This window comes from Gopherus evgoodei, chromosome 1, assembly GCF_007399415.2.
Source record: "Gopherus evgoodei ecotype Sinaloan lineage chromosome 1, rGopEvg1_v1.p, whole genome shotgun sequence".
Lineage (NCBI taxonomy): Eukaryota > Metazoa > Chordata > Testudines > Testudinidae > Gopherus > Gopherus evgoodei.
In genome coordinates, this window is record NC_044322.1 from 300152199 (window position 1) to 300165187 (window position 12989).

The 12989-nt window shown below is 42.9% G+C and overlaps 1 protein-coding gene across 5 annotated transcripts in view; it reads right to left on the reverse strand.

Moving 5' to 3' along the window:
• The window catches only part of CPSF6 (cleavage and polyadenylation specific factor 6), a 46477-nt gene that overhangs the window by 12556 nt on the left and 20932 nt on the right, over window positions 1-12989 (reverse strand). The window contains exons 6-11 of one of the 5 annotated variants that reach the window (XM_030548768.1): window positions 5488-5992; window positions 3930-4022; window positions 2780-2895; window positions 2244-2397; window positions 960-1154; window positions 798-815 (exon numbers count right to left, since the gene is read on the reverse strand). In XM_030548768.1, coding sequence (XP_030404628.1) covers window positions 965-1154; window positions 2244-2397; window positions 2780-2895; window positions 3930-4022; window positions 5488-5992 — 1058 coding nt within the window. In that variant the 3' untranslated portion in view covers window positions 798-815; window positions 960-964. The remainder of the gene's footprint in view (window positions 1-797; window positions 816-959; window positions 1155-2243; window positions 2398-2779; window positions 2896-3929; window positions 4023-5487; window positions 5993-12989) is intronic. The other 4 variants (XM_030548769.1, XM_030548767.1, XM_030548771.1 and 1 more) reach the window with 4 other exon arrangements.

Below are 12989 nucleotides of genomic sequence, written 5' to 3' on the forward strand. Positions count from 1 at the left end.
AATCAAGCAATTTCAATTCAAGCTCCTCAAACTGTGTATACAACTAAGTTACATAGTCATTGCGTATTTACGCTGAAATTTTTTCAGTGGCTAGCCAAAGTTCTTTAAGTGTCTACCCAAAGTGCTATTCTACAGCTAATTACAAGGTTGGTTGGTTTTTTAAATAAAGTTTAATCCATAAAAGGACTGTGGATGTCTGAAACATTTAGTGAGTGTAAAATAACCAAAAAGAACCCATTCCCGGTGTTTACATTTGTTCACCAATCTTTAGATTATAGGCAGAAATTCTATCACCAATTGTGCAGCACAGAAAACTGAAAGGGGACAACGCCTGAATCTCGTTCACGGACCAGGAAATATTAATAGGTCACATTTTATAAAAGAAAGAGCCACATCCTGTTTCAGTCCTTACTTGAGCAAAACTTTCATTGCAACCAACAGAAAATTCACTTGTATAAGAATTTAGCTAGCTCTGTGGGACTTGGGCCTTTGGATTTTATATATGCAAGTACTGCCTACAATGAAACAATCACAATTTAAACATTTATAAATCTTTAAATGAAACTGCAAAATGTAATTAAGTGTTGTGGGTATCCTAATCTTCAGAGTTTAGATAAGCAAGAACAGACTCCTTTTGATTAGTCTGATTTACTACTGCCTTTTCAGTAATGTATTTAATCCTCCCGTCCATAAAAACTAAAAAAGACTGACACCACACCACAGAAATTACATATTCATGCAATTAGCTAAAGAAAAAAAAACCACTCAAGTCAAAATAGTTACCTGTCATTACTTACCAAAGTTCTCTTCAGATTCTACAAGAAGGAAAGGATTCAATACATACTGCTGGACTACACTTATGTGTACATATTTACTGCATAAATAATCCCAAAGCCAAAGTAGTTACTGTTAATTCAAGTACCCATCAACCCTACACAACATAAAACTGAAATGCCCACCTTCTCTAACGATGGCGATACTCTCGTTCTCTGTCACGTTCCCTATCACGATCTCTGTCACGATCACGATGTCTCTCTCGTTCACGGCTTCTTTCCCGGTAATAGTCATCATGACGATCTCTGCTACGGGACTTGTGACGCCTGCTTTTTTCTCTTGACCTGCTGTGGTCCCTCTCTCTTGACCGTTCACGTCTTCTAAAAGAAATTACTTAATAAAATTTTACTGAAAATTACACACACACCACCAGAAAATTAAGGTGTGTTACGTTCTGCCTGTTTAATAAAATGAAAATGCTCAAGCAAGAACGTGAAGAAAAAAAAAAAAGACATGTTTGTTTTGATACAGAGATGCATGTGTGTATAGTGCACAGAGGGGGTGAATCTGTTTGTTTATTTCATGCAGCCATCAAATACTTAATAGTGCAGACTTGGTATTCAGAGAATACTGAATATGTACCCTACTCCTACTTTTCCAAATTAAACCCATTTCTTCTTTACTTTTGAGGATTCCAGCAGCAGATGAAGCACAATACTTTCTGTTTCCCGCTCTTACCATTTGAGATGTGCTATATTGTGGGGACAGTGGTATTGCATTTGTTTGAATGTGAATATCAGTAAGTTACACTATTAGTACAGTATTTGGACTGACTACAAACTGAATATCTGTCCAAATTCCATAGGTTAATTCTAGAAGAAATATGAATATCTGGTTAGTATTGGGTGAAGACTGATGGACTTCAATCTGCCTTTTTCCCTCATGTCTTCTCTGAGTAGCCTTAACACATAATTATAATGATAACAGAAGAACATTATCCAATTTTCTTGCCATTTAAAATTATCTAGACAAGAATACAGATAACTATCATAAAAATGAAAACTGATTTTGTATAATTTAGAAATTAATTTTAATAACGACATTCATAATCATGATTATATATCAATCTGTTCCCAAGTCTGTAATTAATTTTGTTTTGATGTTTACATGTTATTATTGCAGCATGTAAAGAAATATAATTCTAATTAAAATTACATTTAAAATGAGGTAACAAAGGTCAGTTTGGGGAGGAAGGATGGCCTTGTGTTTAGGACAATCAATTGGGTTTCAGAAGATCTAAGATCAATTTCTAGCTCTATCACAGACTTCCTGTGTGACTTTAGGCAACTCACTTTATTACTCTGTGCCTCAGCTCCCCATCTGTAAAATGAGGATAAAACACCTTTCTCCTATCCTTTATAGGTCGTTTATTTAGAGTGCAGCTAGTAAATGAAACAGGAAAGCTTTACCTTGATCCAGAACCATAAGACTTAGACTCAATTCCATGAAGGCAATCCTGCAGAGAGCTAATAAGTACTTTACAACGATCATCAGCAGATACTTTGGATTGTTTAATTAAGGAAATAGCAGTTACTAAGGTTTCTATAGCACTTCCATAGTCCCCTGAAAAGAAGAAAGTAAATTTGATGTTAGTTGATTAAAGAGACTAAAATGTAATAAAAAATCTATCTGTAAAACTATTATCCTTTCAAGCTGGTCTTCTCTGCAACAGCCATTGAAGCCACTTCTGTGGACCAGCTATTAAAAACATAGTCTATGTTTGTACCCAGCAAGTGTCCATATAAATATAATTTGAGTATAGTTCGTCAGTCACAAGAAATATCTACAATCAGGATGGCACTCTGATTTTTTCTTTCTTCTTCTTCTTTTTTTTTTTTTTTTTTTTAACACAAAGTGGCATCACATCTCCAAGATTCCCAGGGGGAAATTACATAAAATTGCTTTTAGTGGGATGGAACAGGAGGGACACTAAAGATTTACTGACCAGCACTGGCATCTGACACAGCTCTTGAAATGGCACTGCTTGAGATAGCCCTATTTCTATTCATGATTTCTTCAAACTCTGCTTCACTTAAAGGTGTTCTTGCAGCATCCATTTCTCTGCAATTAATAAAACTAAAGTTTAAAAAAGTAACCCAAAGCTTGCGAAGATAGCATTGCAGTTATCAACAACTCAAGTTTGCAACTTTAAGCAAAGTGACAAACAGGACAGAAAGCAGGTTTTGGGGGGAGTTGTTTGTTTTTGTTTTTTAAAAAGTTTTATGGCACAAAACTTGCAGGCAAAAAAAAGTACATTACCATTAAAACATCTGCTGTGTAAATGTGCTTAAGCTATCTTTGATCATCCATTTATACTGAAGATTTAGAAGCAGTTATATTGTGCTTTCCATCTTCAAAATGCTTTACAAAATTGTAACTAATCTTCACAACATCCCTATTACACCAGCAGGTATTATCCCTATTGTATAGATGGGGAAACTGAGGCAGGGGAGTCAGGTGATTTGCCCACAGTCAGAGATGGAATTTGTATAAAAAATGGGATTAGAACTCAAATTCCTGGCTCCTAGTCCCCTGCTCTAACTGTAACATTAGGACTTTAAGTTATGCAGCAGATGAAGTAAATTTGGTCTAGCATTATTAATGCTCCACCTCCTGAATAACATTTCAGAGATTATATTTCTGCTTTAATTTCCAATATTTTTTTGGTCAAGTTCAAAGGTGCTCCAATTTACTGTTTTAACAAGAAATCTTAAGGAGAAAATGTCAAGCTTACACTTAGGGTTGTAAAAGGGAATTTTTGTACTCTCCCTGAATGCTGTAAATAATATTTTATTGATCATGTGTATTTGGTTTCCACAGAAATGGAAATTAACCTATATAAAATGGGGATAAAAAATTTCCCATCCATTCTGCAGTGTTCTATCAGCCAGTCTCTGTTACATAGAATATCTGGAGGATGATGTTAATGAGACTGTTAAACTGGCTCACTGCTGGATATTATTACTAAAATAGTGTTAGTTATTCTGGTAGAAAGAAAATGCAGAATGATAAGCAATGCTATCCTCTTAAGAGCAAGAAGTGGAACAAGATCCTATAGCCATTTAGCATAAGAGGAAATGTCTAAAAATTCATACCTCCCTGAGTTTTGAGTATTATTTTTCGTATGCCTCCAATACAATGGAATATGTAATTGTTCTCTTATGGACATGTTATTTCCAGTGAAACGCCTATGATATATAATTAATGACAATTTAAATAGTTATGGATTGTAATTTTGAAATTATGATAATGAAAATATTGGACAGTAAGTGCAGTGATTCTGTCTTGTTCTCCCACCCTTTTCCTCCCCCATCCTTCTGCAAACTGTGGATAACCTCAATCTTGGATACCAGAAAAGACCTGGTGTTTATTACGATTATATATAAGGTAATTATGCCAAGTGCTCTAAATTTCCGTACAATTTCTATATGAATATAACATTTATAAATAATTGATTTTTACTTATGAATTCCATAATTGGAAGAACCAGAACCAATGTCCAAACAGAAACAGAAAAAGTAAAATGACAGAATACGCATGTCTTCCTCACACTGGAAATATGACCCTTGTAACTCATAAGATCTATATGTAAATACAATAAAACTTCATTTTGTACAGTGCCTTTCTTACATACTGTCCCCAAATGCTTTACAATGGATAATAAACAATAGTGGAGGTATAAAGAAACTAAGAGGTATAGGCCAGTGGTTCTCAAACTTTTGTACTGGTGACCCCTTTCACACAGCAAGCCTCTGAATGCGACCCCCCTCAATAAATTAAAAACAGTTTTTTTATAAGTTTAACACCATTATAAATGCTGGAGGCAAAGTGGGGCTTGGGGATGGAGGCTGACAGCTCACGACCCCCCAGGTAATACCCTTACGACCACCTGAGAGGTCCCAACCCCCAGTTTGAGAACCCCTGTTATAGGCAAAGGAGAAGAGATATTACAGATAAGATCTGAGAATCAGAAAGGCTGTTCCAGATAGCAGGAGTTGCAGAGAAGGATTTTGCACCAACTATAGCAAGATTGGTACTAGATAAGCAGATGGAGGAAAGAAATTTAAAGTCCCAGAGGTGGAGAAAATTCATGGAGGGTTTTTGTAACAAGGATTCCAATCCTGACAAGAATGGGGGCCAGTGGCATTGCATGAAGATGAGAGTGATATAGTCGTGGTTCTTTGTACTATACTGTACTTACAAATACTGAACTATATAAATGTTAAGAAAAAGGACAGCAGCATTTTGCATAGGATGGAGTCTGCAGACCTGGGACTTGGGAAGGCCATGAGAAGACAGTTGCCACATAGAGTAAGAGAAGATGAAGGTGAAGTTTTCTAGAGATATAGCTGAGGCAAAAGCACAAATAAACCATTGCAGACATAGTGCCATACAGAGATAGAAAATGTTGGAGAAGGTCAAAAATGATACCAAGATTACAAAAAGTGAAGGCAGACAGAGGTCTAAGTTGAAGGGGGAAAAAGAGGAGGAGAAGGACACTGCATCTGAGGAAGCTGCCACACCTAGAAAAACATTCTGACAGATATTTTAATGAAGAAAGTGGAAAAGAAGCTACTTAAAAGCCAAAAAGAATCTGATGCCTCCTACATGGAATAAATGTGCTACCAAGCATGCTACACTAAAAGCACTCACCTGCCAGGTGGACCATAGTCACCCCTGTCATAAGGCGGAGGTCGGCCATATGGATCTGTTGGTGGTGGACCACGACTGTCTGAAGTAGGTATGCCACTATTGGCTGGTGGGGGGAAGAAAGCTGGATTCACGTGTGGAGCAGGTGGGGGAGCACCTGGAGGTGGCCCAGGAAGATGTGGAGGAGGAGCAAGTGTCAGGGGAGGCCCAAGCGGACCAGGTGGACGAGGGGGAAAAGGGCCAGGAGGCGGAGGTGGACCTTGCTGTGGTGGTGGTGGACCTGGAGGGGGGCCATAGCCTGGAACTGGAGGTGGGGGACCAGGAGGAAGTGGACCCAGTGGAGGCTGACCAAAGGGTTGTCCAGGAAACAGAACTGGTGGTGGTGGACGGTCACCACGATTAGGAGGCCCAGCTAATGGAGGTGGAAGAACTTGACCAGGAGGTGGAGGACCTGGTGGGCCTGGTGGACCAGGAGGACCTAGAGGTGGACGTGGCGGAGTTTGTCCAGCTAAAAAAAAAACCAAAAAAACAAAAACAAAAAAAAGGAAAATAAAGTTATTTCCATAATTAGATTTTAACCAAACTTCTGCAAGTCTCACTGAACAATTTTGATGTGCATGAGAGATTATGCATTCCCACCTTTGGAAAAAGAAAATAATCATTTGATAAAGTTCAAACAAGTACTTGACTATTAACATTTAAAGGGACACTATTAATATCTTATTAAAGTCATATTGCTGTCTGGAAATCTAGCACTTATTATTGATATAAGTAACACCAAAGGCTACTAATACCGGAAAAGATTTAAGTCAGCTAACCTTGCTGTTTGTGTGGGTCTTTCATGGAGAAAGAAAATATATACATTTAAATAAAGAAAAGTGATTGTAAATCCACAAGTATTGTTAAGGAAAACTAAGGCTGGGTGCAGCACCCAAATCTGCTTTCAGTTCTTTTTTTAAATTAATGATTTTCAGTTTAAGTATTCATTTAAATCTGATTGTTACAGACAACTCATTTCACTGGATGATCATACTTATTAGAGATACTTAAACTTGCCCCACAATGCACAGAGGGTTTCTCTTCACTGCAGTATCAGCTCCCATCCACACACAAAAATCTCTAGTTCAAGTGAAGAGGTGTTTTAAACTCGAGCTAGCTGGTCTGTCAGAGGGCATGAGTTAAAGCTCAAGTGCTGTGACATTCACGCTAATATGCAATAGAAAAAATAGTTAAGAAACTTTCGTAACGGTTGTTCTTCAAAATGTGTTGCTTATGTCCATTCCACGTTAGGTGCGTGTGTGCCGCGTACACTATTGCCAGAAATTTTTCCTGCAGTGGTATTCATTGGGCTGGTTCAAATGTCCTCAAGAGCCGCAAGCTTATGTGCCGGTATAAAGGGTGCCACCAGACACACCCTTCTGAGTTCCTTCTTGCAGGTTAACTCCAACAGAGGGATAAAGGGGCAGGTCATGGAATGGACATGAGCAACACATCTTGAAGAACAATTACAAAATGTTAGTAACCGTTTTTTCTTCGAGTGCTTGCTCATGTCAATCCATGTTAGATGACTCACAAGCAGTACCCAAGGAGATAGGCTAGGAGTTCACAGACTTACTGACTGCAAGAATGCTGTTCCGAAACTACCACCATCTCAGGCCCATTGGGTGATGGTGTAGTGCAGGAGTTTGCAACCTTTCAGAAGTAGTGTGCCGAATCTTCATTTATTCACTATAATTTAAGGTTTCGTGTTCCAGTAATATATTTTAATGTGTTGAGAAGGTCTCTTTCTATAAGTCTATAATATATAACTAAACTATTGTTGTATGTAAAGTAAATAAGGTTTTAAAAACGTTTCAGAAGCTTCATTTAAAATTAAATTAAAATGCAGAGCCGCCCGCGCCCTCCCCAGACTGGTGGCCAGGACCCGGGTGGTGTGAGTGCCACTGGAAAATCAGCTCACGTGCCGAAGGCTGCACACGTGCCATAGGTTGCCTACTCCTGGTGTAGTGGGATGCGAAGGTATGCCTCAACGAGCAGGCTGCGGTTCTGCAGATGTCCTGGATTGGAACCTGCACAAGAAACACTACTTACAAAGCCTGGGCTCTTGTGGAGTGAGCGGTTAAGGTGGCCAGAGCAAGCTCAAATACAGGTGGTTATACAGGATGAGATCCTCTGAACTGACACAGGAAGCCCTCTCATCATCCTTTCTGCTATTGCAACAAAGAGTTGTGTGAACCTGAGGAAGGGTTTGGTCCTCTCAACATAAAAAGCAAGGATACATCTAAAGTCTGACAAGTGAAGCTGCCATTCCTCAGAGTTCCTGTGAAGTTTCAGGAAGACGACCATTAGGAAAATGGCTTGGTTGTTATGGAATTGTGACACCACCTTTGGTGGGAAGGTTGGATAGGAGCGCAGTTGAAACTTTTCCTTAAAGAACACCACATAAGACAGTTCTGACATAAAGGTCTTGATTTCAGAGATCCCTCTGGCCCAGGTGATCGCCACCAGGAAGGCTTCTTTCCAAGAGAGATATAGCAGGGGGCATATGCTAAAAAAGCAAAGGAGGGAACCGTGAGTCTTGACAGAACCAGGTTTAAATCCCAGGGGGAAAGGGGATGGTAGTTCAGGGCTGAGGACAGAGCCTCTCCAGCCCCTGGAGAAACAGTACTGCCATTCTGTGGGAGAACAATTACCTGCTGTTCACTGGAAGGTAGAAGGCTGAGATGGCTGCTAAGTGCACCTTGACAGACGAGAGGGACAGGTCTTGCTGAATTATCTGGAACAAACAGCCCAAGACAGACTGGAGGGAAGATCGAGATGGAGAGAGCACATTGAGAAGCCCAAATTGAAAAGCAATTCCACTTGGCCAGATAGGTAGCCCTAGTGGCAGGCCTTCTACTATCTAGCAAGATCTGTCAGACCTGTTCTAAGCAAGCTTGTTCTTCTGGGTTCAGCCATGCAGTATCCATGCAGTTCAGTGCAGGCAGAAGAGGTCTGGATGAAGCAACTGTTCGCGGTCTTCTGAAATTAGGTCCAGATGGGAGTGGGAGTGAGAGCGGAGTTGCTACTGACATATCCAGGAGCATGCCAAACCAGTGTTGACATGGCCACTCCGGACTATCAGAATAACTCTCACCTTGTCCCGTTTGATTTTTATGAGGGACATGGGGATTGAGGGAAACCCATAAAATAGGAGATCTGTCCACAGGAGCAGGAAAGTGTCGGAGAGGTAGCCGGGGCTGTGCCAGGGCAGGGAACAAAACTGACGGTACTTCCTGTTCTGCCTGGTAGTGAACAGGTCCCCCTGGGGAGCTCCCACCTTTGGAAGACGAACCTGATGACCTCTGGGTGAAGGGACCACTTGTGAGAGAAAAAGATCTGCTGAAGGGATCGGCAAGTACATTCCATTCTCCAGGGACATGTGACACCTCAAGATGAATAGAGTGCTTCATGAAGAAGTTGAAGGGGGAAAAAGAGGAGGAGAAGGACACTGGCAGACAGATGGCCTCCTGACACAGGGTCGAAGATCTGGCCCCTCCCTGTTTATTGATATAGAACATGGCCACAGTACTTTCTGTCAGGACTTGCAGCATCTCACCTGAGATCTAGAGATGAACACTTGGCATGCTAAGCATACCGCCCTGAGCTCCCTGATGTTTATATGCAGGGAGAGGTCTTAATGGGGCCAGAGGCCCTGAGTTCTGAGGTTGTAGAGGTGGGCTCCACACCCTAGGTCTGACATGTCCAAGACTAAAGCTACCGACTGTTGAAGGGTAACAAAGGGCACCCCCATCATTACCAATTTCCACCAGTCCAGGGAGGCGAGGACCATGAGAGGGACCCTGAGCACTGAGTCCAAGTGGTGTCTGCTCGGGGAATATACTGATGCTAGCCACATCTGAAGGGGTATGAGGCACAGTCTTGCATGCTGGACCACATAAGTACATGCAACTATGTGCCCCCATAGCTGTGGCCCCATACCTGAGGTGGCAGGAGCGGGCAGAGAAGGGGTTTGCCACAGGGCCTTGAGGCATGCACGAGCAGTCATAACTGGGTGGACCATGACACTAGATATCAGGTCTGACATGGTCTGGAATCAGGTTTGGGCAGGAAGGCCGTGGCTTGGGTTGAATCGAAAACCGCCCCAATAAATTCTATTCTCTAAACCAGGATAAAAGTTGACTTCTGCTCATCTATCAGGAGACCAGGTGGCTTAGACCATCCTGATGATGATCTGTACGTGAGCCTGCAACAGACACAACAGCCAGTTGTTGAGGTTCCAGTAGACCTGGAAGCCTCACCATCTGAAGAAGGCGGCTACTACCGCCATACACTTCGTGAAAACGCAGAGGGCAATTGTTAATGGTGTTGACCCACTATAAAACCTGGTAAGTCTTCTGAGAACATGGAAGACAGAAATGTGAAAGTCTGGATTCTTTAAGTCAAGGGCAGTATACCAGTCTTCTGGATCCAGGGAGAGAATGATGGAAGCCAGAGAAACCATGCGGAACCTGAGTTTCTTGACATATCTGTTGAGGCGATGCAGGTCCAAGATGGGCCAGAGGTCCCCTTTGGCCTTTGGAATTAGGAAATACCGGAGTAAACCTCCTCCACAACCCCCATTTGTAGGAGGGAGTGTACCTCCTAGACAAGGAGTTGCTCATAAGAAGGGCCCTGAAAAGGAGCAGGGATGGAGGATGGGAGGGATGAGTGGATAAAAACTGCAGAGTATAACAGACATTGTACTCAGCACCCAATGGTCCAATGTTACATATGACCATGCTAGGCTGAAGAGGGATAGATGGTCCAAAAACAAAAAAGGGGAAGAAGATCCGAAATGGTGACTGATACAGCACCCTCGGGCACACCTTTAAAAGGCTTGGTTGGGCCCTCCAGAGTATCTCTGAAAATCCGAATGGGAGGCTGACGGTAAACGGAAGTGGTTAGCATAGTTTTTAACCTCTCTCTTTTCTTTTGTAGGGCTCTTGTCTTGGAGGCACTGAGAACTGACGTGGCTGATGGGGCCTGAAGTGCTCCTTGGAAGCTGACAGAACGTAAAGGTCTAAGGATCATAGGGTGGCCCTTGCGTCCTTCAGGCCATGAAGTCTCGTGTCAGACAACTCTCAGAAAAGAGAAGCTTCTCAATGGGAGGCCTTCAATAGACTGTTGGACCTCGTGAGGAAGCCTGGAGGACTGGAGTCAAGAAGAATGTCTCATGGTGACAGCAGAGGCCATTGTCCTGGCTGCCGAGTCAGGAACATCCAAAGCCACCTGGAGAGAGGTCCTGGCCATGTTGCTACCTTCCTCCATGAGAGCAGTGAACTCCTGCCTTGAATCTTGAGGCAGGGATTCCTTAAACCTAGCAAAGGAGTCCCAAATATTATAATTGTATCTCCCCAGCAAAGCTTGCTAGTTGGAGATATGTAGTTGAAGGTTACCCGTCAATTAAATATTTCTTCCGAAAAGATTCAGTCTTTTAACGTCTTTTTGTTTGGGGGTTGCACTTGACTGGCCTTATCTGTCCCTCTCATTTGCTGCAGACACCACCAGGGGTGAGAGGTGTGCAAATACAAGTATCTGAACCCACTCGCTGGCACATACTACTTTTTCCTCTGTCCTCTGAGGTGGGGGGCAGAGATGGAGTTTGCCACAGGGTCTTGACCAGTCCCATCACCACTTCATTGATGGCTAAGGCCACCCTGAAGGGAGCTGCTGAAGCCAGGATACCAATAAGGCTGTGTAATATCTCTTTGAACTGCTCAATTTCAAGACTCAGGTTTGCAGCTACCCACTCTGGAAGGTCCTGATGGGTACTGAAATCATTGTGTGGAAGCAGGCTACAGGGTCCCACTACAACCTCGTCTGGGGAGAAGGAGGCTTGCACCGGAGGAGGGGTTCCTTCCTCTTCTTCAGCTACATCTGGAGCCATCTCCTGAATGTCGGTACTGGAGGGGGGTCCAGTGCCAAGTGGGAAGGAGCAGTAGCCAGTCTCTCAGAAACCACCGAGCAGGAGGAATGGGAGGGAGGATCTGGTGCCAAGGGAAACCCCCAGTGGTTCCAGTAAGTCCACTGCATAGGTCAGTGACCCGTTGGTCAGGTGCCGGCACTGAAGTCCAGTGGCACATAGGCTAGGTACTGGTGGCGGGCTTTCAGTTGCACGTAAGGCTCCCCTTTAGACTCAGGAGTCTTCTCTTGGAGACCCTGGTCGAGCAGTATTTGTTTCTGCCTCCATGCGGTGCCGGAATTCTTGGGACCGGAAGTGGACCGGAGGTGATCAGGATGACAGGATTAGGGACAGCTTACCCCTAGAAGGTGCTGGGAGAGAACGGTGTTGGGAAGGAGCCTGATGCTCCTTGTTCTCTCCTGCTTCTGGTCACCAGAGCTGATAGGTATCCCACTAGAGTTCGAGAAAGTAGTAGTGGGAGAGAAAGTAGTGGGAGAGAAAGTAGGTCCCTAGCCACTTGGAAGGCCTCCTGGGTCAATGGAACAGTCAGACCACTGATACTACAGTGGCTTCCAGGTGTCAGGTCCTGAACTGGACTCGACACTCCAGGCAGAGTTGACAGTGCCATCACGGGCCCAGGAGTGGAAGAGTGGCCCAGCACAGATCTCATTGTGTTGCCTTCTACCTACTTGTATTTTTTCTGCACTGGCGATTGCACTCTGTCAGAGAGCTGCTTTTAGTCCTTCTTCCTCAGAACTGGAGATGGCAAAGGGTGCCAGGAAGAGCTCAGGGGAGGGTTTTGCACCAACGCTGAAGTGCATGGTGCCAAATCAGAACAGCTCTGCTCTGAGGTTGGTCTGAAAGCGGCTTCCATGAGGATAGCCTTCAACCTAACGTCCGTGTCTTTTTTTAGGGCGGGGTCTGAAGTCCTAACAAATCTGGCAATTGTCCTTCACTTGAGTCTCCCCCAAGCACTTCAAGCAGCTGGAGTTCAGGTCACTCACAGGTTTGCCACAGGAGGCACAAGGCTTGAAGCCCAGGGACCGGGGCATGTCCAGCCCTGGGACAAAAGAGGCCCTCGATGACAGAGATATCTATTTATGCTATGTACACGAACACTAATTACAAAAACTATATATACGCACTGAACTATGATCCAAAAATCAAAGGGAAGAAAGCCTTGCTGGAGCAAGAAGGGTCTGTGACAGTACCTCCCATAAGGTTCTACGGAAATATGCTTAGAATGTGTTTTATGCTACATATGCCATGTAACATATCTCCGTAAAGGTTATGATCTACTGAATGTATTAATCCTATTTGCATGTATGTATCATTTTTGTATTCCAAGTTATGAATGTTGGCTCTGTACTGGCTTGATTTCTAAATAACCTTAGTAGAGCATTTGGTCAGTTCTTGGAGAAAGAAATGTTGAAATTAAGCACCTAATCAAGAAACAGTTAAAGGACAATGGATCTTAGAATGCTCCAATCCACATTAGAAGCCTACGTGAGGACATTCAAGGTAGTATGTAAACAATGGATGCTACCTGTAAAAACTGTGA